Raw genomic sequence first — 26,194 nt, 5'->3', positions numbered from 1 at the left:
TCTCTCCTGAGCTTCAGTTTCTTCCATAATCTTAGACATAAAAATCACATGATGCACTAATACTGGTCTCTCCCCAGTAAGTCTCTTCCAGTTAGGAGTCATTATTAGGTTGGACCCAACATCTTCTTGGCATTGGTTTCTGAGGCAGAGTATCTCTAAGTTAATAACATTTCTCTGAACTCTGCCTCAATCCTAAAAATTCCCCAACACACTTGCTGTGCTGCAGAATTAGCTGAGAGCGAGGGGTGGCTATGCATTCTCATGGACTACGTCAGGATCTTGAAGCAAAGTCCCCAACCATGTTCCTTAACATGCCAAGCCTCTGGCCAACTGCCCTTGTAACCCACATTCTGGGAGCTCTGATTCATACTCAGTGGGTCTCCTTTTTAGACTTATAAGACTGATATATCTGGAGAAGCACCCAGGCAGCCATCGATTCTGTTACTTTATATTTGATACCACTGAGAACCATTCATTCACTCAACTAATATTTATTGAGTATCTACTGAACTCCTGGTATTGTTCCAGGATTTGGGGAACCAGAAGTGAATTAGATAAGGCACCAGCTATTATGAGGCTTGTATTCTAGTGGGGTTAAGAGACAAATCAAGCATACAAACAAAATAAATTCAGTAAGTGTGGCCATAACACAAATTTATGTGGTAACAACTTGCCCAAATGTATCCCTGTCAGAACATATGTGTTCCATGTCTTCTGACATACCCCCGACCCCCCGATTCTTCCTTGGAATTTTGAATGTTTCCTTCCAAACTTTAATTGATGATATGTAGGAAGTAACAAATCCTTATTTTGGATAAAGTTATTTAGGAAATTATTCCTGATCCTTTCCTCGTCTTTACTTACTGTCAGTGTTCTAGAAATAACTTTTCTTCGAGTACTTCCCTTTTGTTTTTCTCTTAGGAATTGACTATTACAACAAGATCATTGATGATTTGTTAACTAATGGGGTTACGCCCATAGCAACCCTCTACCACTATGATTTGCCTCAGGCCTTAGAAGACAAAGGAGGTTGGTTGTCAGAGGCAATCATTGAATCCTTTGATAAATATGCCCGGTTTTGCTTCGGTACTTTTGGAGATCCAGTCCAGCGGTGGATCACCATAAATGAGCCTAATGTTTTTGCCCTGCTGGCATATGATTTTGGAATATATCCTCCTGGTGTACCTCACTTTGGAACTGGAAGTTATCAGGCAGCTTATAATTTGATTAAAGCTCATGCCAGATCCTGGCACAGCTATGATTCCTTATTCCGAAAAGAGCAGAAGGGCGTGGTGTCCCTAGCAATTTTTGCTACCTGGGTGGAACTGGCAGATCCCAACTCAGTGTCTGACCAGGGAGCTGCTAAAAGAGCCCTTGCTTTCTGCTTGAATTTCTTTGCTAAACCCGTATTTACTGATGGTGATTATCCGGAAGTTGTCAAGTCCCAGATTGCCTTCATGAGTAAAAAGCAAGGCTATCCATCATCAAGGTTTCCAGAATTTACAGAAGAAGAGAAGAGAATGATTAAAGGCACTGCTGGTTTCTTTGCTGTGCATTATTATACAACTCACTTAGTCAAGTACCAGGAGAACTGGTTTTTTTCCAGGATGTGGAGATTCAAGTTTTTCCAGACCCAACTTGGATAAGAAGTTTGGATTGGATCTATGTGGTGCCATGGGGAATACGTAAAGTACTGCAGTACATTAAGGTAAAACACATTGTTTCTGTTCATGTATACCCAAATATGTAGAAATGGGAAGACAGACATATGTGTGAACTTGGAAAAAGAATGATTTTAGGCAGTAGGTTATACATTTGTTGGCTTGGGAAGAGAGATTAGGATTTAAATTGGTGAGAAGTAACTAGCTGATAAGGGGCTTCAATACCATGATTAAAGTTGGGATTCTCTGCTAAAGTCAGTTGTGGGCATAGGAATAGCTTGGACATATTTTCCAGGCTGATGTCACAACTGTAATTATTAAAAGGCATATTAAGGACTGAAATAGCTGGATCCTTTTTGGGCCTCTGCTATCTGGATGGAGTCCAGGTAGCTGAAATTAAAATTTTAAGTTAATGATTTTTAGGACCCTTGCTGTGGGGGGATAGAGAGTGTAGCTGTTGGTGGGACCAAGGGGTTAAAGAGTAGTGACAATCAGCAGATGCTGATGGAAGAAAGATATTTCTGTCTTCTCATTATGACAAGAATCATTTGACTGTCTTCATGGACATTTGCACAGTTTTCCTTTTCCATTGTTAGTCATAAAAGGTCAGTGCGTGGAAAATTAAGTTAATAGGGTCAGTGCAATTTGATGAAAACTAGTTTTGGGTTGTAGCTTAGAGAAGATAGAGGGTAAAGCACCTGATTTTATGAGTCTTTTTTTTTTTTTTTTTTACATCTGTTTGGAATAAAAATTCCACTCTCTTGTTCCAGGATACGTATAATAACCCTGTAATTTACATCACTGAGAATGGGTTTCCCCAGGGTGACCCTGCATCTCTTGATGACACTCAGCTCTGGGAGTATTTCAGACATTTCAGGAACTGTTCAGAGATACCATTTGAAATGATGAAAGATCAATTGTGCAAACTTAATATAATTTTCCCATGTGCCTTATTTGCATTCAGCAAAGATCAATGATTTTGAAAGCTGAAATTCATGTAAATCAGTGTAAAACCATGTAATTAAGAGAGAGGAGAAAAAGTATTTAGGAAAGAGGAAGGTGAGGATTTTGGCCTAGCTTCAACCTCCTAAAATTTAATCAAGTAAGAGACTGTCTTCCATATTTTGTGACTCCTGGGTGAAGGTGACATGAACAGAGGGTGGTGGCTGTTGAAAGAGAACATTAGTTATTACAAAAAGATTAGCACTGAACAACTGCATCATGCCTATTTACATATTTTAATAACCGAACTATCAAGAAATGAATTGACAGAATTTTTTAAAGGATCAAAATTAAGCATTTATGCAATAAACATTAAAATGGCCTTTGATGAGTTTTGGCCTAAAATGAGTCTTCCATCACTGTATGTTTCATTTAAGCTGCAACCAAACAGTGCCATTTAGGAACATGTTTTTGTCATATAGAATCTGTGAATTTTATTTCAAGACAAGGTTATTATTCTGACAACTGCTCTTTCCTCATGGAATTCTTTTCATATTTGAAAACAAATGTGAAAGAATAATCTTTAACTGGTAACACATATTTTGACACCAGTTAATTTCCCCATTCCAGCATCTACTTGGAACACTATTGCTTTGTAAATTTAATTTCTCCTCCCTATAAAGGAACCATAGACACAGAAACAAAATCCAATGCAAAAATGAGACTTTCAATTTCCTTTTTTTACCATGATAGGCACACTTCTCTCTCATCATTCTATTTGAAAGGTCCTAGAATTATTCTATTCAAAATTAATCAGTAATATACTGAAATCAGCCAGAGGAATTCTGGAAAGTGACACAAAATGGTCTCCTTCCCAAACCTAAAATATATTGTACTCAATCCCTCACTCTGGCTTGGAGTTTATTGGCAGAGAGCAATTGGATTCCTATGATTTGAACCAAATGAAATTCTTTCTCTAGGTAAGAATTCACTTTCTGATTAAAAAAAAAGAAAAAAAAGGAAATGTCTAGTTTTCTGAGATTCCACTCCCCCTTCTCCCTGTAAATGGCCCTATTCATAGTTCATCCATTGATGTTCCCAGCTTCATTCCAAGAGGAAAGTAAGCTAGTAACCAACAGGCAGATTTATGGATGGTACGAGGACCACAAATGACTTGTCCAAAATTGTTCTGTGTATTTTGGGAAAAGAGAGAAAAATAGAAACTGACTTTCTTCATTTCCAGCATGGTACTCTGTTTAGTACTAACATAATGGCATTTCATTGTTCTTTGAAATAGTTTTAAGTATTTTAATACAGTCCCTTAGATCTTTAACAGTAAAAAAAAGGTAGTCGACCCACAAACTAAGACAACTTAAACATAGAAAAGTAATTGAAGATGAAAGTGGAAAATGTGAGAAGATTTGAGTTTCTGAGGGGCAGGAGAGGAGATAGGATTAGAAACAAAATTCTGTTTTTCTACTTGTTGAATTTCAATAGTGTCTTTAAACAGATGGAAAAAGATACCATGCACTTAAAACATCAATTGTTCACAGTATGTATGTTCTCTTCTGATTTTTAACATCAGATGATCTATATTCATTGTAATTAGCACATAATATTATATTTGCTTTACATTTTAAAAATGTAGCCTTTCAAATGTGCAGAAATCTACTTATTGACAAAAAAAAGATACATGTTATCTCTTCTGGAGTGGGTATAGTGATAGCAATTTCTTATATATTGTTATAGTAGACACCAATTATTTAATCTTGGTGAAACTCTTTTCTAGTAATTATTCCCTTTTCTTCAAGAAATATCCACCTCTTTTTATCCTCAGGCTTACCACAGGGACAACCATGTAAGTAGAATACCCCTCATTGTTAACACAGAGTTGGTTGGTTTAAATGTAGGCACATGACATGATCTGAGCCAATCCCAGTTCTTCACCGAGATTTAGAATTTGGGCCAATCACTTTGTCTCTTAGCCTAGGTTGGGCAGGGGAATGTAGCTTTGTAAGCCATTGATGGCTGTGTTCTGCCACGGAAGCTAAGGAGTAGTGTGAAGGGGAGCTGCAGGTGCATCGAGGGAAGTGGAGACAAGAAACAGGGAGAGCTTTAGGGTGTGACTAGAGCTTCTAATTCCAGTTTTTCCTCAGACCCAGCTGCATGCATGATCTTGAGAGACATTACTTTTACTTATAATGAAATGCTCTTTCTGCTTCACCTGAATTTGATTGGTTTTCTATCACTTGGAACAAAAAGAGTGTTAACTGATACCATCATATCACTTCATTTTCAAAGCAGTGAGATGAGGTCATTGCTCCTATTATACAGATGAGAAGACTGAGTTTCAGAGAGGCTAGCTAAGTCATTTGTTCAGGATCACAAAGTGACTAATATTTCCTGGAACCAAGCAGAATGCTGCTACTACTATTTTGGTGTTTGATGAGGTCTGTGAGTTCAGGGCTTTCTGACTCAGCGTGGTTGCTTGTCATACCATACAGAACCTTTTCCTCACCCTTGGTACTCAGAACTTGCATAGATTCTTCAAAAGGGCTCCATGCTGCACCAGCTTGCATTCCCACAACAGTGTAGGAGGGTTCCCCTTTCTCCGCATCCCCGCCAACATCTGTCATTTCCTGACTTGTTAATTTTAGCCATTCTGACGGGTGTGAGGTGGTATCTCATTGAGGTTTTGATTTGGATTTCCCTGATGCCGAGTGATATTGAGCACTTTTTCATGTGTCTGTTGGCCATTTGGATGTCTTCTTTGGAAAAATGTCTGTTCATGTCTTCTGCCCATTTCTTGATTGGATTCTTTGTTCTTTGGGTGTTGAGTTTGATGAGTTCTTTATAGATTTTGGATACTAGCCCTTTATCTGATATGTCATTTGCAAATATCTTCTCCCATTCTATCGGCTGTCTTTTATCTTTGTTGACTGTTTCCTTTGCTGGAAAACAGTATGGAGGTTCCTCAAAAAGTTGAAAATAGAGCTACCATATGATCCAGCAATTGCACTACTGGGTATTTACCCCAAAGATACAAAAGTAGGGATCCGAAAGGGTACGTGCACCCCGATGTTTATAGCAGCAATGTCCACGATAGTCAAACTGTGGAAAGAGCCAAGATGTCCATCGACAGATGAATGGATAAAGAAGATGTGGTATATATATACAATGGAATATTATGCAGCCATCAAAAGGAATGAAATCTTGCCATTTGCAAGGATGTGGATGGAACTGGAGGGTATTATGCTGAGCGAAATAAGTCAAACAGAACAAGACATGTATCATATGACCTCACTGATATGAGGAATTCTTAATCTCAGGAAACAAACTGAGGGTTGCTGGAGTGGGGGGTGGGGTGGGAGGGATGGGGTGGCTGGGTGATAGACACTGGGGAGGGTATGTGCTCTGGTAAGCGCTGTGAATTGTGCAAGACTGTTGAATCTCAGATCTGTACTTCTGAAACAAATAATGCAATATATGTTAAGAAAAAAAAAAAGAAGGTAGCAGGAGGGGAGGAATGAAGGAGGGGAAAACGGAGGGGTAGGTGAACCATGAGAGACGATGGACTCTGAAAAACAAACTAAGGGTTCTTGAGGGGAGGGAGGTGGGAGGATGGGTTAGCCTGGTGATGGGTATTGAGGAGGGCACGTTCTGCATGGAGCACTAGATGTTATGCACAAACAATGAATCATGGAACACTACATCTAAAACTAATGATGTAATGTATGGGGATTAACATAACAGTAAAAAAATTAACAAAAAAAAAAGGGGCTCCATGCTGCCCCTGCAGGAGCCAATAGGTCCTATGACCTTGGACACCACTTAGACGCCCCCTATCCTGCCTTTCGTCAGGAGAGTGGAGCTTAATTTACTAATCAATTTCCTGAGACTCCTTTGAGGTAGTGCTGATGATCTTGATTGGCAAGAACTTTACTAGTAAGAAACACCCTGTGCGCAATTAAAAATAATAACAGGCCAAGGAAGACATTCGTGGGAAGCGCTGCAGGTGAGAGCTGGCCAGAACCCAGGGAGTCAGATGGATGATGGCTTTGTGATCCCCACAAACAAAGCCTTCTCTCTAACATCACACATACGGACAGGCACAGAATGACACTAGAGTTGGATCAATGACATCCGCCTGGAGGTCTTACTGATCTCTTCAGGTACAATCCCACAGCAATTAATTGAGCAGTAAAGAGTAAGCTAATGTTTCTATTTCCTTTTGGGAAGGAAAAAAAAAAATGTCATTTCAAGAAAAAAAAGAGAGAAATCAGCTAGTGCCTTTTTAATCATTGCATTATTTAAATGCCTTTAAATAGGTTGTGTCTTAGTTAATGTAGATATAGATAAGAGAAAAGCAACATAGGAGAGACACGAAAAACTTGCTATAACATATAACTAGGCTTACATTTCAGCTCTGCGAATTATTCGATGAGGGGCCTTTGACAAATTGTTCAACCTCCCAAACTCTCCGTTTGTTCATCTATAAAAGTGGATTAACACTTTCCCCTGACAGAGTTGTTGTAAAGATTCCATTTAATGAGCTAATATGTAATCACCCCCAACCAGCAATTGCCTGGCACACAGTAGGCTCTCAACCAATGGTAATAATTATTGTTATTACAAAATGTGTACTCTTAAGGATATATTTATCACCCCAAGTTATTTAACTTGTTATTTTAAAAATGTCATCCCAAGACTTTTTTTTTTTTAATTTTCCACCAAGTATTTAAGTTATAGCAGAATATTCCTCCACATCTGCAGGTTTCTCCATCATTCTTTTTGGGGAACCCCTGAATGAATGTTGTAACTTTGGCCCTCTCGCTATCTACAGTTGACTCCTGTGGAGTAGAAAGCAGCAACGGCCTCCCTCCATTCACTATTTCCATCAGAGAGGTTGCCAGATTAGGTGAAAAATTAAATCATTGGCAGCAGAAATAACCATCAAGCAACTGGGTAGCTGGAATTGCTCGGCCACATGAATTTTTTGCAGAAGTTCAGAAAGCAGTGATCTTCAAAGAGTTAAGCCTTTGTCACATCATATGAATCTCTATTATATTCATAGAATTTCCACCAGTCCTTGCTGCTCCAGAGCCGGCAGACAAGTTTAAGTTCATATGTAAACATACACAAATAGATGCCTCAGTAATCTGAATGTTGCCGAGGAGGTGAGGAAGTGTGTGAAGCAGGGGAGGTTACTCCCAATGGATAATACTCCAGCCATGACCTAAATTCTCCTGAAAGGCACATACGTGTCCCTCACGTGCCTGAGGATGTGCCCAGCATGGGCCTGCCTTTCACTTGGCACACGATCTTTCCTCAGCCTGGAATGCCATGGCCTTTGCCTTCTTCCCGGCCCAAATCCTGTTGTTTGGAGTACGTGAACTTGCTGGAGGTCAGACAAGACATGGGTTTGAAACGTGGTTCTACCACCCACAAGCTCAATAATTTTGGGATAATTTTTTTTTAAAGATTTTATTTATTTATTTGAGAGAGAATGAGAGAGAGAGCACATGAGAGGGGGGAGGGTCAGAGGGAGAAGCAGACTCCCCGCTGAGCTGGGAGCCCGATGTGGGACTCGATCCAGGGACTCCAGGATCATGACCTGAGCCGAAGGCAGTCGCTTAACCAACTGAGCCACCCAGGCGCCCTGGGATAATTCTTAAACAGACAACACTTCAGCCATCTAATCTTTAAAATGGGGATAATAAGACCATCTGTCTTCTAAAAAGTGGTGAAAAGTGAAGAAGGTAATGCTTATAAAGCCTAAATATAGAGTCTGGCACATTACAAAGGATTCTGTAAATGGTGGCTAATTTTTGAAGGGGTTGTGGACCCTTCTGTACTGGAACTGTGTCTTTTTCATGATTTTATCTTCAGCCCTGACTACCTATTCTGTCATGCAGTAGGTGTTCTACACATTTGTTGAATTTGGTTGTGTCTGTCAGAGATGAGTTAGCCAATGGGTAATGAGAAATAAATGATTAAATAATTGGGGACTGTATTTTCTTTCCCTAAAGAAATATACCCCATAGAGGGGAAAAAAAGAAAGAAAGAAAGAAAGAAAGCAGACTTCTGGAAAGTTTCTGAGCCAGCCCAACTTTCCAGTCAGATCCATGCCTGAGTTAGCACAGCAGTAGATGATTGCAGAGAAGGTTTGTTAATGACCAGCTTTAGGCTTTTAATGACAAAACCCCTCAGCAAGATGTCATCGAAGTTATTGAAGACTTCACTGAAAGTGTTGAAGCTGATGCATTGTAACAAGAAGGTTATAAATCTTGCAGCTTGGGTGTACCACCAAGACAAGATGCTGAGCACAGAATCACCCTGCTGTTGTCTGTCAGCATCCTCCCTCCCCTTTCCTCTTCTTCCCATGGAGAGCCGGTAAAGGAGAAATACATCCATTTCCCGAAGTAGTGCAGATCTGGCAGCCACCTGCCTATGTCAATTTCAGATCACAGAGGCCCATTTAACTGGACAAAATGTGTTAAGCACCTGTGTTTTTCTAAATGTGAATTTAAAAAATCCTAAGAATTAAGGAGGGATCTCAAAGGTTAATACACTGACCTTTTAGAAAAACTAACCAATTAAAAATCCATTGCAAGCTCAGAATCGAGACCCAAGTACCTGAATATAGATTTCCACTCCCTATCTATTGCTTTATTGCTTCTTAAAGTAAACCTTTGTCAACTTAGCCCCAGTGAAGCAGTTCATCTCATAGCTCACAGATAGCTCACAGTTTTGGATACATGTGGGGTGGGATATCAGATCCACTGGGTACTGTTGCTTCTGGCTGAACCGGATGACAGCTAGTCAAGGTCGGAATAGAGAAGAAAGAAAAAGATTAGAAGGCTGTGCACAAGAATTGTTAGTGTGTGCTAGTGTACAGACTTGTGGAATTTGAAAAGTCATGAAAAAAACAATTTTCAATATATTTGTGGTCCACCAACCTACACAGTCAGACCACAGACAAACTCAGACAGCCAGAGATTACAGAGTTCACCTTAAACAGAGATGCCAGATGACCTTCCCTGATTTTTTTCTCCCCTACTTCTGTTCAGTGGCACACTTACCTTTACGTTCTATTCATATAAAGCATGGCAGAGTAAAAAGTCTGCAGGGCTTGGAGAGTGAAGACAAAGTCCTGTGTTCTAGTAATGTGCCTTTGGGCCAGTTATCATTAGGACTCTGAATGTCATCTTCTTTACCTGTTAAATGGGACCAATGCTAATTACTATTCTGCCTAACCCAAAGTCAGTTGTGAAATAAAATGAGACAATTTATGTCCCTATGTGCTCTGAATACCTTAAACTATTAGATATTTTATTCATATTGACACATTTACTTTACACTTGTAAGGACATCTGTCACTCTGGTCAAAACCCACACTCTGGACCTCAGTATTCTCCACTGTAAAGAGAAGGGATTGGTGCTCATTATCCAGTTGCTTTCAACATCTGCAATTCCCAGATTCTATGGTTTTATTTTTCTGCACATTGCTAAACTGCTCTGATGGTTTAATTGTTTAGGGGTTTTAGAGAACACGTGCTATGACCAAATGACTGGTGTAGAGCTTGGTAACACTCAGAACTCTCTCTCTCTCTCACACACACACACACACACACACACACACACACACACACACACGTGGTGGTTGTTAAGGTACTTGGCCAGGCTTACCCGGGTGTGGGTTGTAACACAGAATCTCACACACACTCAGAACCACACACACACGTGGTGGTTGTTAAGCTACGTGGCCAGGCTTACCCGGGTGAGGCACATACTGATATGATTAGGGACATTAACCATTTAGCAGATACACCCTCTTAGAAACAGAACCTGATGCATCTGCTTCATGGGAATAGGCTCCATGGAGTTGCCCAAGTGAGAAGCATCTCAATCACAACTCAGAGAATCTGCCCTTGTGCTTTGTGACTGAAAACCACTCTTTATCTTCTCCTTTCAGTAGCATTCTAATACTTATGCTGTGCCCCTACAGATGGACATGCCTTTGAGCTTCTTTTTAATTCAGCTCCACCTGTTCTGAGGGGATAATTACTTAAGGTCCCCCACTACCTCAGGCCTGGTGAATTTTAAGACTACTATAAAGCCTTCTAAAAAATATTCAGATTATCTCAAACTTACCTTCTCCATTTTTTATGACAATCTGTCCAGTAGTTTTTGTGTGATGTGGCAGCAAACAGAAGCTCAGTTTTATTTTTATAACTGTAAAAGAGACCTGTAAAATAATTGAGGCATAATTTATCTGGAGAAAATCTACTTTTCCAATATGAAGGGTAGACTCAGTGGAATCGTGAAAAAGGTGAAAAAAAGAGGAAGGATTTGATAATGATTTTCAAATGAAATATATTTGACATATAATATTTTGTAAGTTTGAAGTGTACAACATGTTAATTTGATGTATTTATATATTGTAATATGATTCCCACCGTAGTGTTTGCTATTATGTTACATAATTATTTCTTTTTTTGTGCTGGGTACAATTGAGATTTAGTTTCTTAGCAACTTTGAAGTTTATAATACAGTATTGTTGGCTATAATCACTCTGATGTGCATTAGCTCTCCAGAACTTATTTATTATGAATTCCCAGTTTGTACTTTTAAACAACATATCCCCAGTTCGCTCACCCTCCACCCACTGGTGACCACCATTCTGTTCTGTTTTTATGAGTTTGGCCTTTTTTGATTCCACATATAAGTGATATCATACAGTAGTTATCTTTCTCTGATTTATTTCACTTAGCATAATGCCCTCAAGTTCCATCCCTGTTGTGGCAGATGGCAAGATTTGGCAGAATAATATTTCATTGTACACACACACATACACACACACACACCACCCTCTTTATCCATTCATCTGTTGGTGGACACTTAGATTGTGTCCATATCTTAGGTTATTGGGAGTAATGCTGCAATAAACATAGGAGTGCTTATCTGTTGGCTGTCATCTTGGCAAGGATGTAGAGATAATAGAACTCTTATGCACTGTTGGCAAGAATGCAAGTTGGTTCAGCCACTATGGAGAACAGTAGGGAGGTTCCTCAAAAAATTACAAATAGAACTAGCATATGATGAAGCAATTCCACTTCTGGGTATATATCCAAAGGAAATTAAAACATGGGTTTAAAGAGATAATGATTTTTTTTTAACCTGTTTCAGGAGAGCGCAATGGTGGAATATTCAGGTGATGAGAGAGCTGTTGGAATTGAGAGAAGGTGAACTTCTCAGGTTTTCCCTGGGGCCAAGGTGAAGTGGTCCTCAAGCATCTGCTTACATTAGCTCTTATTTCCTGATCTCCGAAATAACCTGATTACTACCTGATTACTACTTACCTTTAGTTATCTTGAGAATGAAAAGGCACTGCTTTGGAACAAGGCTAGTAAAATTTATCTTAGTGTGATTGCCAGGAATGTTAATAAAATTAATAATGGTGTTAATAAAGATTCTATTGGATACCTGTGGGTTCATGGAAAGAATAGGGAGAAGTGGATGGCCAGGTGTTAGCCATTTCTACTCAGGAAGCTTCACATGAGTTTCCCAGGGCTTAGAAAGGAATATTCCCCATTATAAATTAATACATTGACATTATGTTTTGTAAATCAAGGTCTTGTGAGTTCGTCAGTGAGGATTAGCTCTGGGTGCACAAAGAAATGAGTGTCTGCATTTGCAGTGTTGGCAATTAGACTATAAGCAGTGCTAATTTCACAGTTTCATAACCTTTCTCTCTGTGCTCTTATCTTACCTATTTATAACTTTGATGTTACTTATGCTGGTCAGTCGCTCTATAGTGATGTAAATATTGTGTGTGTCAGCCCTCCCAGATTGGGTGAATAACTGGTTAACTACATCCTGTATTATTTTTTCAATAGCAGGCCTGCCTCTGTGTAGAAGAAAATCAGCGATTTTATGAATAAGGACATTAAAAATTGGTGCCATAACTGATTCATGGGCTCCTTGTGCAATTGCAGCCTTGTTGCAATTAAGTGCAGGTTGAATAAGACAGTTGAATAGGGGCGCCTGGGTGGCTCGGTCGTTAAGCGTCTGCCTTCGGCTCAGGTCATGATCCCAGAGTCCTGGGTTCGAGCCCTGAGTCGGGCTCCCTGCTCAGCGGGAAGCCTTCTTCTCCCTCTCCCACTCCCCCTGCTTGTGTTCCCTCTCTCGCTGTGTCTCTCTCTGTCAAATAAATAAATAAAATCCTAAAAAAAAAAAGACAGTTGAATAGATGGGAGTTGAGAGATATTTTGAGTCTTGAAGACCCATTATAATCCTTGGAAGTAAGGAGGAAAACCGTCTTCAGAAGAAATGGAAGTTATATAAATGTACAAGCACTCATAGACAGGATCATTGTGTATAAAGATTTTTTTTTTAAAGATTTTATTTATTTGATAGAGAGAGAGACACAGCGAGAGAGGGAACACAAGCAGGGGGAGTGGGAGAGGGAGAAGCAGGCTTCCTGCCGAGCAGGGAGCCCGATGCGGGGCTCGATCCCAGGACTCTGGGATCATGACCTGAGCCTAAGGCAGACGCTTAACGACTGAGCCACCCAGGTGCCCCGTGTATAAAGATTTTATTTACCATTTTTGAATGACAAAATTTGACCAGAATTCAATTTTGAAGTGTTTTGAGCTATATACTTAGCATTCAGTAGCCGGTCGGTAAATGCGTAATGGTTGATTAGGAAATTGAGTCTAAACAAACAGGAAAACTGAATAACTCCTGAGAATTTGAACAAAATATTAGATTTATACCACCATTTTGCTTATTTAAAGAAATAGTGGATTGTTTTTGCTATTATGAGAATAATTTTCATGCTTCGGTATTATGCATAGGTGCTAATTATACCCTTTTGATACTAAATTTGGTTTTGCTGAGACAGTAATTGAAATCTATGCTGAAGGTTTTTAAACTCTGTATATAAATACACTGAACTCCTCTGTGCCTCAGATCCTTCATTAGAAAAAGAAAAGGGTTGAACTAGCTATTCTTTTGGGATCCTTCCAGTTTAAGAATTTTGTGACCCTCTAAATATCCTTTCGACTCAGGTATGTCAAGGATCATATTTTCTTAGAACTCTCAATAATTTCTTCGGCTATAAAATTAAGTCTAAGGAATTATAATTAACATCTTTTTTTTTAACTTTCTTCATTCTTCTCATTTAGCTCCTTAATTTGAAATGTGAACACCTTTCTTAGCTGAACATAAAATAAGACCTTACTCTTCAATGAACTGTTTCTGTCGATATTGATTCAGGTTCCGGGTAACATTTTCTTGACCTTCAGTCTGGGAGTTTCCTCTTCTATTCACTCATATTGAAAACGAACCTTACTTTTCCTGCCCTGAGAAAGTTATCCCTTGGAGTTCAGAGTCAGAAGGGTCACCCAGATTCAAGTTTAACAAAGTTACTGTAGAGAACATAAAATCTCAGAGAGGAAATAGAATGAACAAATCAGTCCAGAGCATTAGAATAAAATCCCCAGCTGAACAAGTGTGCGGCACTTAGGATCACAAGTAGTAGAATCACCTTTCAAAACACGATCATGGCAAGCCCCACCTAATCTATCAAGTTTTAAGACAGTTAAGCTTCGCCATAAATGCATAATTTAATTCAGTCAGGCAGTGCAGTGATTTCTCACTTTCCTTAAATTTGACTTGAGCATGAAACTGTTGTGTCTGGGCGAGATCCTGAATTAGAGGATAAGGTTGCAGCCATTTTCAAAATTACCTTCCCACCATAATTCTGCAGAGAGACTTCATAGCTGGGAAATCTCCTCTTCCATTTGGAACTTTTGAACACAGAGTTTACGCCAATCAGGGTTCCTTTTACCCCAAGTTACTGTTTAGGTAGGATTTTCTTCAATACAATGAAAATATCAGCCTGGTGCTGGAGATGAAAGTAGTTTCTTTCAGAATAGAAAGAAATTCTTGAGGCTTATCTGGAAATGCTATGTGCAGAGGAGGAGAAGGAGGCCTGTCTCCCTGAATAGGGTCATCTCAGCAACAGCAAAGTCTCCTGTGTGTGAATGAGATTAGCTAATGAAACAGTATCATGGCCTGAGATTATTTTGTACCATTCTAAAGTTCAGCCACATTTCCCTCCTTGTTTGTGAAATTCCATTATAGGAATCATGCCTGCTTTAGAGATAAGTGAAACCATTATGGGTGGAGGGAGAAAAGGCATTTGAACCTTGAAGAATTTTAATTGGCGCTGGTGAGTGAAGGTGAACAAGAAGCATAAATGTTTCAAGTGAAAACATTAATGAGCTTGGGACAAATGTAGATGACGGGAGGAGGGATGCCTTCCATCTGTTGGTGCAATAACTTTTTCTCCCCTAACAAGTGGAATTCATTTCTTTAGTGGGTTTAAACCCAGCCTAAAGTCTTCAATAATTTTAAATGGCCACATTGTTTCATGACTAATAATCAAGTCAAATATGTTTTATAGTTAAAAATAAGCAAAAAACGGGGCATCTGAGTGTCTCAGTCGTTAAGCGTCTGCCTTCGGCTCAGGTCATGATCCCAGGGTCCCGGGATCAAGCCCCGCATCGGGCTCCCTGCTCCTCGGGAAGCCTGCTTCTCCCTCTCCCACTCCCTCTGCTTGTGTTCTCTCTCTTGCTGTGTCTCTCTCTGTCAAATAAATAAAATCTTTAAAAAAAATAAGCAAAATAACACAAAAATTAGATCACTGCATAAAATGGGAGTACATGAGTGTATATGAAGTGTGTATATCTTTATTGGTAGATAATTTTGTTCTGTGGCTGGGGCCATGCTGGTTTAGTCTTCTTAAAACGTTATTCTTCCAAAGATGTTCAGTCTATGTTGTTGATCCTTTGAATGAACAGTTGGCGTTTCATTTAAAAAAGAAACTTCAAAAATATTTCATGGCCAAAGTTTGCTGCCCTCATGAATGTATGATAGTAATGTCAAGAGTGACTCAAATATCCTTCAGCATTTCTGGGAGAACAAACGGCATGACCAATTGTGAGTAAGTTTTGTACAGACAGGCAGCACTTTTTATGAATATTTCTATACAACAAGGATTTGCATATTTGACACAGTGAAAGAGCATATTCTTTTTTTTTTTTAAAGATTTTATTTATTTATTTATTTGATAGAGAGAGACATGGCGAGAGAGGGAACACAAGCAGGGGGAGTGGGAGAGGGAGAAGCAGGCTTCCCACCGAGCAGAGAGCCCAGTGCGGGGCTCGATCCCAGGACCCTGGGATCAGGACCTGAGCTGAAGGCAGACGCTTAACGACTGAGCCACCCAGGAGCCCCGAAAGAGCATATTCTTTAAAGACAATAGTTCTGCATTCAAAACCTGGCTCTGACACCCTTTTGTGCTGTGTAACCTTGGACCTGTTATCCTGACTCTATGAATATCAGTTCGTCATTTGTGAAGTTTTATTTTTGGTGAGGATTAATGATATACTTCATATCCTAGAAAAATGCCTAGCATATAAATCCCCCAAATGATAACTATTGCAGTGAATTCTTTGTTACCCAGCATCTATTAACCAGGATTTTAGAAAAACTGTGACTTCCTGCACAGTCATCAAGCACTGATAATTTATGCTTCTCTTGATGACCCTGAAATGCATTCTGAATAATTAGAGAAAGATTAAATTATAATCAGTTTAGTTTCAGTGTTAAGTGTATTTTAATTTATTCTCATTCTTTAAAAATTTGTAATCCTTCTGCATGTGGTAACAATTAACAAAAAATATTTGATTAGCTGGAGCACTCTACTTCCTGACTGTCAGACTAATAAAGAGTTTATTGTATGTTGTTGGAACTCAAATTCTGCTCTAGAGATAAACTGGGCATTTGCCAGATGGATTCGCTTCACACGGGTCTGATATCAATTCTCAGACCCGATGTGTTGACTTCTTGCCTGTTGGAAATTCTAGAATTAGTCCTTAAAGATCCTTAAATAATACTCTATACAAGGCCCTGTTTGCATATTTTTTATCACAAGGTCATAATGTTGGTCATCCCATCTGATTTTGTGCAGATGAGTAACTAAATCTAGCCTTGAGGGTTGTCTGTTCTTTTCCTATGGATTTCTAGAGATGGACATCACAACTGACATTAGTAATCAATCTATCTTGGTGTTTCATCAACCTTTACTCTTATCCAGTCATGTTTGAGACTTATTTTCATTGGACTTTTTAGGCTTTATAACCTTCCTGATGAAAACTTCACCATGCATTTTATCATTTCTGTGGTCTTTTGAACTTCCCACGTTCTCTCCCCCTCATCTCAACCCCCCCACCCCAAATAAGGTCATACACTGCTTTAAAAGATGGCTTAACAACTGACTTGAGTTAAAAATAGTCTCCTCAAAAAATTATCACTATTATTTATTTATTTATTTTAAAGATTTTATTTATTTATTTGAGACAGAATGAGAGAGAGAGAGCACATGAGAGGGGTGTGGGTCAGAGGGAGAAGCAGGCTCCCTGCCGAGCAGGGAGCCCGATGCGGGACTCGATCCCGGGACTCCAGGATCATGACCTGAGCCGAAAGCAGTCGCTTAACCAACTGAGCCACCCAGGCTCCCCAAATTATCACTATTATTGTCCCTTTGTGATCTCAGTTAATATGGTTCATTTTCAGGCAAGCTAATTGACTTTAGTTGTTTAATTGATCACCGTAGGACATAATATTCATTGGTTTCCCTCTGTCTGGTCTCATTCTGCCTGCCTTTAAATCCCTGCCTTACCCTGAAATCCCTCTTCCAACACAACAGTCTTCTCGCCCATGATGTCCTTCACATCCCAGCTGACATCCTCAGCACTTGCTTCATGAGTTCAACAGTGGCAATAGAAGGAGGCTGATTGTCCCCCTTAAAGGGAGACCAAGGCCAAGGGAAAAATAACTGGTGAAGATTTCATTTTGCTTTCCAAGACCAGGAACTCTTGGCCCTGGTGTGAAGGCAGGATTGGCTAGGGTGCTCCTGTCAAAATGTAGAAGTCTTCCTTGGTAATGTCAGGGCGAGCACTAGGTAAGGATAGGAAGCCTGGGTGCATAGCCAGAAAGCAACAATTAGCATTCTGCTATAATCCTGTGATTTCTCTGAGGCTCAACTCACTAGGTAGCTGTCCTTCATTTGATAAGGTAAGTTTCATGCTATTGTGTGTAATTTTACCCCAAAGTGATTTTTTCTCATTATATAGACATATATTGAAAGCCAGCAACTCAATGGTATCACCATCACTGTTTCTTTAGCTACACCAAACTTACATCTATTTAGCTACCACAAACATGTTTCATGTTTAACAAACCATATTTGCATTATAGGGCTATTTTGAATTGTTTGGGAACCATGGGTTTGAACTTTGGTATATCAGAATGGTCAATTGCAATATTTTATTGAATAGGCTTCTTTAACAAAATGTGACATTTTCCTAAGTATAGTATAAGGCCATGTGGCAGAACAAATGAATATATGTTAATATAAATATAATGCTAAAACTTAAGGACATTAACAAAATTGAAGTTTAAATATCTTTACTAGCTTTCCGTACTGATACATCTTTAGTCACAAAAATGTCATATTAAATATTTGTGTTGGTCAGTAGTTGAAGGGTGTTTATATGATGTATTTTATTTTGTTGACTTTTGACATTACTAATGCTGTATTCTCTTATAAATATGTGTAATTGCATTCACCTGAAGTCTTTTATTACTTTCCTTTTATTTAAGGGAGATTTGCTTCTTGAAAAAATTCTCTTCGTGTTTCTATTTTTTAAAATATCTTTTGGTTAACACAAGCACTGTTAAATCTGTTATTGAGAATGATGGTAGAAAGGAGAGTTAAGAAATGCCAGTTTAAACTTGTTGAGAAGTATTAATTTTTGTCAATTATTGAAGATTGGCCATTTTATTATATTCAGGCTCTAGATAAAAAGAAATACCAGCTAATAAAGCTGAAGAGGGAGGGAAAAGGGGAAGAATGCAAACATTCTGACCATAGATTGTTGACATAAAGCTTGGAAACTAGCTCGAAGCGTCCTGGCGTCCAGGTCAAAGGGGACTCACCAAAAGTTACATCTGTGATTTCAAGTTGTGCTCTGTGGAGTCTTGGGTTCCATGGAGATATCTTTGGGGACTGTAAGTTTGTATAGAGGGGGGGTGAGAAAGTGGGGTTCCAGGGCACCTCAGTTTTTATTCGTTGTATATATTAGGAATCCATAAAAATTTTCATTTGAAAGGAAGACTCTGTTGCTAAAAAAAGAAAAATTGGAAAGCCGCTGAATAATAGGGATCTCATTATCAGAGGGGAAGCAACATAGTAGCTCCTTTGGGGAAATGAAGCTTAACTGCCTTTCTCTTTCACTTAAAAAAAAGTTATTTCAAACATACAGAAAAATACAGGTATCCATGTAACTGTGACCCAGATTTAACAAATGTTCATATTTTGCCACATGTATTTCACATTAAAAAAATAAATAAAATAAATAAAATTGACCCTGGTGAAACCCCTTTGTACCCTTCCTGTCCAAATCCCCTTTGCTCCCTCCCTGACCTTGGATAACCCAGATCCTGAAGTTGATGTGTGTCCGCTTGTGCACTAGATACACATCTTGTTACAAATGTATGTATCCATAACCCATTTGTATATTGTTTTGTGCATTATACCATTTACATAATAGCTTCACAATATACTTATCCATTTTCAACAATACATTCTTTAAGATTTACCATGTTTATACTTTTAGCTTTAACTCATTCTTTTTGATGGATCTATGGTATTCTGATATGTGAACACACCACATTTATTTTTCTGTTCTCCTGCTGACAGATATTTGGAGTCCAGATGATGGATATTTTTTTTTTTTTTCACTTTTACAAACAGTGCTGCACTGAATATCCTTGAGTAGCTCATGTTTGAAAGGCATTTCTTACATGGGAGTTTATGAAGCAGGCCTTCAGCTAGCCCACCTGGTGTCTTTGTACCATTTAGAATGAGGTTCCCTTTCTTTAAAACATTACATTTTCTGGGAAATGGTCGCAAAGACTAAGCAAATCTATAATCACTTTATTTCAAGGGTGTCCTCCATACTTTCTCAAAGTAGAACTTGCATGATCAGAGCAGTCACCCTCTATGCAGGGGACCCAAACTAAGAAAACCCACAGGATATCAAGAGTTTGGGTGAATGAGTGTGCTTAACAGGTTAGCAGCTGTAATCTAAATCAAAGATTTGTGCTTAGAATTCACATGAGATCTTTCCAGCTAAAGGCAGGGGTTGGGAAAAAAAAATGTGTCTTCTTCAGAGATAATACGTTGCAAATGAGGAACACAGGGAAGATGTGTAGGCTTCCTTTTTTTTCCAGGTCACAGAGGACCAGCGGCAGGGTCAAGTGATACCGTATGGAAGTGTTATTGTCCAGAACACGTCCCTCAAGCTCCTCCTGTGTAGACACGTATACAGCACAGCTTCCTACCAGACGTCATCTGCTAACTCAGCAATATGCTACTGGAGAAGGCAAGCTGTCCAGGGAGACATATATGTCTTGGCTCTGGGTAAGGAAGCTTGAATGGCATTGGGCTGAGGTGCCATGCTGTGAGCCTCCCACTGAGGCTAGCACTACAAGTGCCAATACATTGAAATGTGTTCATGGAAAGTTCCTTTGGTACTCCTTAGGTGGCTTTACTGGAGAGGAAAACAACCCCACAAGAGGCAGTGCAATGTCCCCTCTGTTGTTTATGGGCATTTGGTAGGGGACAAACTCTACCCTGCTTTCGAAATCTTAAAAGCCTATTATTTGCTTTGCAAAGTCCTTGCAATTAGACGTTGCATGAGACAGTCTAGCAGGAAACTCCCTTAGGTGCCTAAACTTCCCTTCTTGACCCTGTCCCAGGCAACATTTTCATCAATGATTTGGGTAAAGAGTTGAGGGAATGCATTTCCAATTTGCAGATGACAAAAAGCTCATTAGGGGAGAGCGCAAAAACAAGCTTGCTGCTACTTTTATGGTGGTTTGTTTATTTTCATCAAACAGGCCTTAGCTTAAATTTCACCTCCTCACAGAGGCTTTCCCTGAGGATCTGACTAATGTATGACCTTCATTTCCAATCAGTTTCTACCTGTTTTCTTTATCCAAAATTGTATTTCTTAGTTGTTTAATGGTTTCCTGACACATCTCCATAGACTATAAGCTTGATGAGAGAAGGGACCATGCTTCCCTGATCATTTCTGCCCCTGCCTCCACCCCCAGGACATAGCATAGTTCCTGGCACATAATAGGAACTCAATATTAATTTTTGTTGATTGAATGAAAGTCATGGGAATCATTGAAGAATATTAGGCAAGGAAGTGACATGATCAGATTCCTGGTTCAGAAATGAAATTTGGAAGGAGTCAAGACTAGAAGCCTGGTATACATTATTGAATATGTTTCATGGAAGCAAACATATGTGTTGTAGTTGTTTAAAAATCTGCCTTACTTGTATTCACAGTGTCAGATCTCCTGATTATAGGGTATAATAGCATCACTCTTAATTTTGTCTGGAATATTATCTTCCATCCTTGGCACCATTGAGCATTAACATTAACAATCTAAATCATACCCAGAAGAAAATGTCTAGGATGATCTCATAACAGGGAGAGGGCTTTTAGTTTTTGTTAAACTGTTAAAGAACTATCAGGTACAAGACTAAAAAGATTCATTTTGTGTTGTTGGAGAGGGCAGAACTCAGGCCAGTGGGGGCCCATTACATGAAAGCAAGTTTCAGTTTAACATAAGACAGAGCTTTCTAACAATTAGTGGGGCTGAATAAGGGAATGAACGTCCTCAGGAGATCATTGGATACTTGTCAATAGATGGTGTGGAAGCAGATGCCAGATGCCCATTTGTCAAAGACGCTGTTGAGAGGTTGTCTGCCCCATGTGGGAGGGTCATTCCACAAGTGTGTGCAATCGCCTAATATTTATTGAGTACCCACAGTGCACTTGCTTCCATGGAGGATACAGAAATCTATAAGGCACAGCTGCTGTCTGGACATGATCATCTTCCAATCCTAAATTCTGTGAATTTCAGGGAGTTTTAGCCAAGGCCCTAATGTAATTCTCACATCCTTCACATTAGAGCAGTCTGAAGTTATGAAGTCCCAGAACATCGCCAACCTACTGGTCACACTTAACCTTATGCCCAGCAGTACGGACATGGTGCAGAATACCACTTCATAGGCAAGTCCTACTTTTGTCCCCCAGTTGGAGCTCTGGCTTTGCTTTTGTGACATAAAAGATTCTAGCATAGGCAAGTTTCTTTTCTTTGGCTCACTTCTCTTCTGGTTTTGAAAGTTTAATAGGAATTCTGAGCTCAGGATGACATGTGTTGGCTTTATTTAATCAAACTTTGTCAAGATAAATATTTTTGCATTAGAATTGGATCTCTGTGATTTTCACCGATGACAAAAACATGAATTATAAAGTAGAGACTTTACGGAATTATAAGTAAGCGCACTTAATTCTTTAAAGTCAGATCTGCCTCAATCAATCACAAAGTGTTTGACTTGGAAATCTCCTTCCACACAGTAGAGAACATTAATAAATAAACGTCTGAATGGAACAGTTTGGGTGGTTTCATCTGGATATCACATAATGACCTAACATTTTGGTTTGAATTCTCTGGCCTCTGTCAGTAACATGAAGTTGGCTGTTGATGTGGGAAACAAAGTCAGAAGAAAAATTATTAAATTTCCTTACTATCTACAGCTCATTGACAAGTCTTTGAAACAGGCAGAGTGACATTCCTCCAGGGACGCAGCTGCCTCGGTGTTAATACTCTGCTAAGGGCAAAAGGCAATCTTGGCCCAACCCCCAGGATCCGGTAAGCCTATTTTAACATATCAAAATTCCTTTGGAAATTTCCCTTATCTCTACCCCCTAAGATACATGTTGGCAATCATCCCTGAAGCATAGGACCCACTGTTATACATCTGAAGGGTCTCATGACTGAGTTTTTACTAATCAGTAATAAATGACCTTTCCTAACAATAGTTAGCCCCCTCAGGATCCTGGAAACCTTTTTTCCAAAATACCTGGGAGACTTAACCCTATCCTTAACCCCCTCCCAACTTGAAAGTATATAACTGGCCACTCCTCATGACCCCAGTGCAGCTCCTTCAGCCCACGGGTCCTGTCCCCATGCTTTCGTAAAACCACCTTTTTGCACCAAAGACGTCTCAAGAATTCTTTCTTGGCCATTGCCTCTGAACCCTAACGTCTTTTCCTACATCAGCTGTCACATGGATATGGCCTCTCTCTCTTTCACACACTTCAGAAACAAGTGTGTTGGAACCTCATTAATGTAGGTAATATCTGCTCTAGTCACTGATCCACCTGCTATCACAGTGATCTGAGGGATTAATATGCTTCCTTAGACTATTTAACAGAACATTGGGAGCCACCTTGACCCTGAGTAGATTTACAGCCCCAGATATTTAATGTTTGATTTCATACTATATTAGTAAATATACAAGACACTTGAACAGTCCTTAAAAAATACTCCTTTGCTATATAGTCTGGGGACTTCGTTACTTCTTCCACTGGCCAAAGTCTCTTTGTATGTGCTTTCTTTTCATTTGTTGACCTTAAAATTAATCCAGATTAAAAATATGTTCTCCAAATGTAGTTCAGATTAATGTATTCTGCGTAAGGGATATAGTACAGAAGGAGCTCATGAGGGAGACAGCTTTCCCAAGCCATTGCTTTAAAGTCACTAAGAATGATTTGCCAGCAGGGCCTAGAGTGTTCAGTTAGTATTGTATGCAAGGATTTTTAAAGGATCTTAGCTGGAAAAGCAAAAAAATTGGGAAATTAAAAGTATTAAAATGGAAGTTTGCATAATCTCACCAGGGAGAAAACATTGCTCCTATATCACTCCTTTTTTTTTTTTTTTAAAGATTTTATTTATTTATTTGAGAGAGAGAGAGAGAGAAAGAGAACACGAGTTGGGGAGAGGGGCAGGCAGAGGGAGAGAGAGCAGCGGACTGTCCACTGAGTGGGGAGCTCCATCCCAGGACCCTGAGATCAGGACCCAAGCTGAAAGCAGATGCTTAACCGACTGAGCCACCCAGGCACCCCTACATCACTCCTTTTTAATAGTCTAGTTTTTGCTCTCTTGAGAGCAAAAATTTGGAGCACTGCTTCTTAATCTTGCCTGTAACACTAGTGAGATTTAACAAATACTGACACCTGGATTCCACCCCCAGTGAAAATAATCTTTTTTTTTTTGTTAACATCCTCATCTCATATAGTGATTCTAATTTATTTTTTCTGACTTCATTGGGTTGTAATTGATGGATAACATTGTATAATTGTAAGGTACACAAGGTGATGATTAGATGTATGTATATATTATGAAATGATCACCACAATAGGGTTAATTAATACCTCCATCAACTCATGTAATTACTTTTTTTTTTTTTTTAGGTGAGAACATTTAAGTTCTACTCTTAGGAACTTTCAAGTATGTAATACAGTCTTGTTTATATGGTCACCATGCTATGCATTAGATCCCTAGAACTTACTTATCTTGTAACTACAAGTTTGTGCCCTCTGACCAACATCTCCCCATTCCCCTCACCCCACATGTCCTGGCAACCACCATTCTATTGTTTCTATGAGTTTGGCTTTTTTTAGGTTCCACATATAAGTGAGATCATACAATATTTGTTTTTCTTTGTCTGACTTATCTCACTTAGCATAATGCCCTGAAGTCCATCCATGTTGTTGCAATTGGCAGGGTTTCATTTTTTTCTCAGAGCTGAATGATATTTCGTTATATATGTACACCACATCTTCTTTATCCATTCATCTATAGATGGACACTTAGGTTGTTTCCATGTCTTGGCTGTTGTGAATAATGCTGCAATGGAGAGATTCTAATTGAAGTGTCCAGGGTGTGGCCTGGGCAATGGGGATTTTACAAGTTCCCCAGGAGATTTTCATGTACAGAAAATGCTGAGAATCACTAATATGTGTATTTTGAAATATTCTATAGGAATATGAGGATTGGGAGAATTAGATGCATGTGCTCACACTGCAGCTTATCTAAAATCATGATAAATCTTTGGAGAATACCTTTAATTTTAATTTTAATTTAGTTTATTTATTTATTGGAGAATATCTTTTATACCCAGCTTCTGTTTATGTCTTTAGGGTACAGTTCTAGATAGAAAATTACTGGGTCAAAATTATGCACTTTAATGTGTTTCATTATATATTTTCAAATTGATTTCTAAAAATTAACTTTTTTTCCTTAATTCTTGTTAGGATACCTATTTAATCACATCTTCACCAATACTGAGTACTGTCTTTAAAACAGGCACATACATGCAACACACACTTTGCTAATTTGACATGAGATCTATCTATCTATCTATCTATCTATCTGCATGTGTTTTTGTTTTCATTTATATTTAATTTAATTTCAGAGAAGACCAAATGTTTTATTATCAGTTATTTGAATTTCTTCTGTGAGCTGTTTATGTTATTTGAACATCCTCTTGCAATTTTCCTGTTTAGCATGTGTTTTAAGAAAATAATAGCCATTATAATAAATGAATGTCATTTCCCCTATCGATCCCCAGAAAGTACTTAGAAACAATACTTATTCTAATATACAGGGCAAAGTCTTCAATTTTATTTATATCTTTAAACATCTAACCCATTCATTATAATCTTAGATGCAGTTTTACACATTTTTAAAAGCTTCAAATGAAAATTTGAGGTGTCATTACGTAAATGACATCATATGGAGCCATCTAAAGGAGGATGAAGTGAGACACAGAGAGAGAAAAGGACTAGGATGCTCTGGTTCCATGAAGCATGGTTTAAAAACTAGAGTTCAGAGATTTTCCTTTCCTTTTCATGGTAATGGCACACCTTGTGACCATTTCACTGTAACTTTGCCTCCAACGTCAGCAAATCAACTGGCATACCCATAGCTGCATACTGCTGCAGAGATACATACATTATGGAAGCCCACTATAAATTTAGTGATGATGATGAAGAAAAACACACTGCTTGTTACATCCTAATTAAACCAAAGTTGTTTTTTTTGAGTCCTTAAATCTAGGCCAAATTTTGCTTTAATCTCACAGACATATCCCAAATCAGAGGCAAACATAACTATGTTGCATTATCTTTTTCTGGCTATACATGATTTATGTCCTCTCTGGGTGAAAATATGTTCTCATGATTTTGCTATTGTGATAAATTGAAGGTGTGATATTACAAACTAGGATTTGGAACAAGAAAGACTATGAAAATTAAAGTTTCTGTTTACATACAGGGTTCTTTTTTAGTTGTCACTGAATTTTTTCATCAATAACCAAGGTGTCTCTGTATAAAAGATGTAAAAATGCTTCAGTTTTCTGGAACATGACAATTTTCCAAACCTCCTTTTTATTTCCCTTGCTTATTTATGACTATGCCTTTACTTCCTTGATGTGCCTTTTCCTTTTCCTCATTTACCCTTCTATGTTCCCTGCTTTTTTTTTTACCCTTCAAAATGGGCAAAGTATAAGGCTTGAGGCTCAATTCAGCCTG

The 26,194-nt window shown here is 38.8% G+C and overlaps 1 protein-coding gene across 1 annotated transcript in view; it reads left to right on the top strand.

Annotated features, from left to right (window-relative positions):
* Positions 1-26,194, top strand: part of LOC110571335 (cytosolic beta-glucosidase-like) — a 90,278-nt gene that overhangs the window by 25,235 nt on the left and 38,849 nt on the right. Inside the window, 3 exon segments of the mRNA XM_021679429.1 lie at positions 922-1,590; positions 1,593-1,708; positions 2,432-2,543. Of these exon segments, the coding sequence (XP_021535104.1) occupies positions 922-1,590; positions 1,593-1,708; positions 2,432-2,543 (897 nt within the window).

The sequence above is a fragment of the Neomonachus schauinslandi genome, chromosome 2 (genome assembly GCF_002201575.2).
Source record: "Neomonachus schauinslandi chromosome 2, ASM220157v2, whole genome shotgun sequence".
NCBI lineage: Eukaryota > Metazoa > Chordata > Mammalia > Carnivora > Phocidae > Neomonachus > Neomonachus schauinslandi.
The sequence above is the reverse complement of the archived record's forward strand: the minus strand, read 5'-3'. Positions and strand labels throughout refer to the sequence as shown.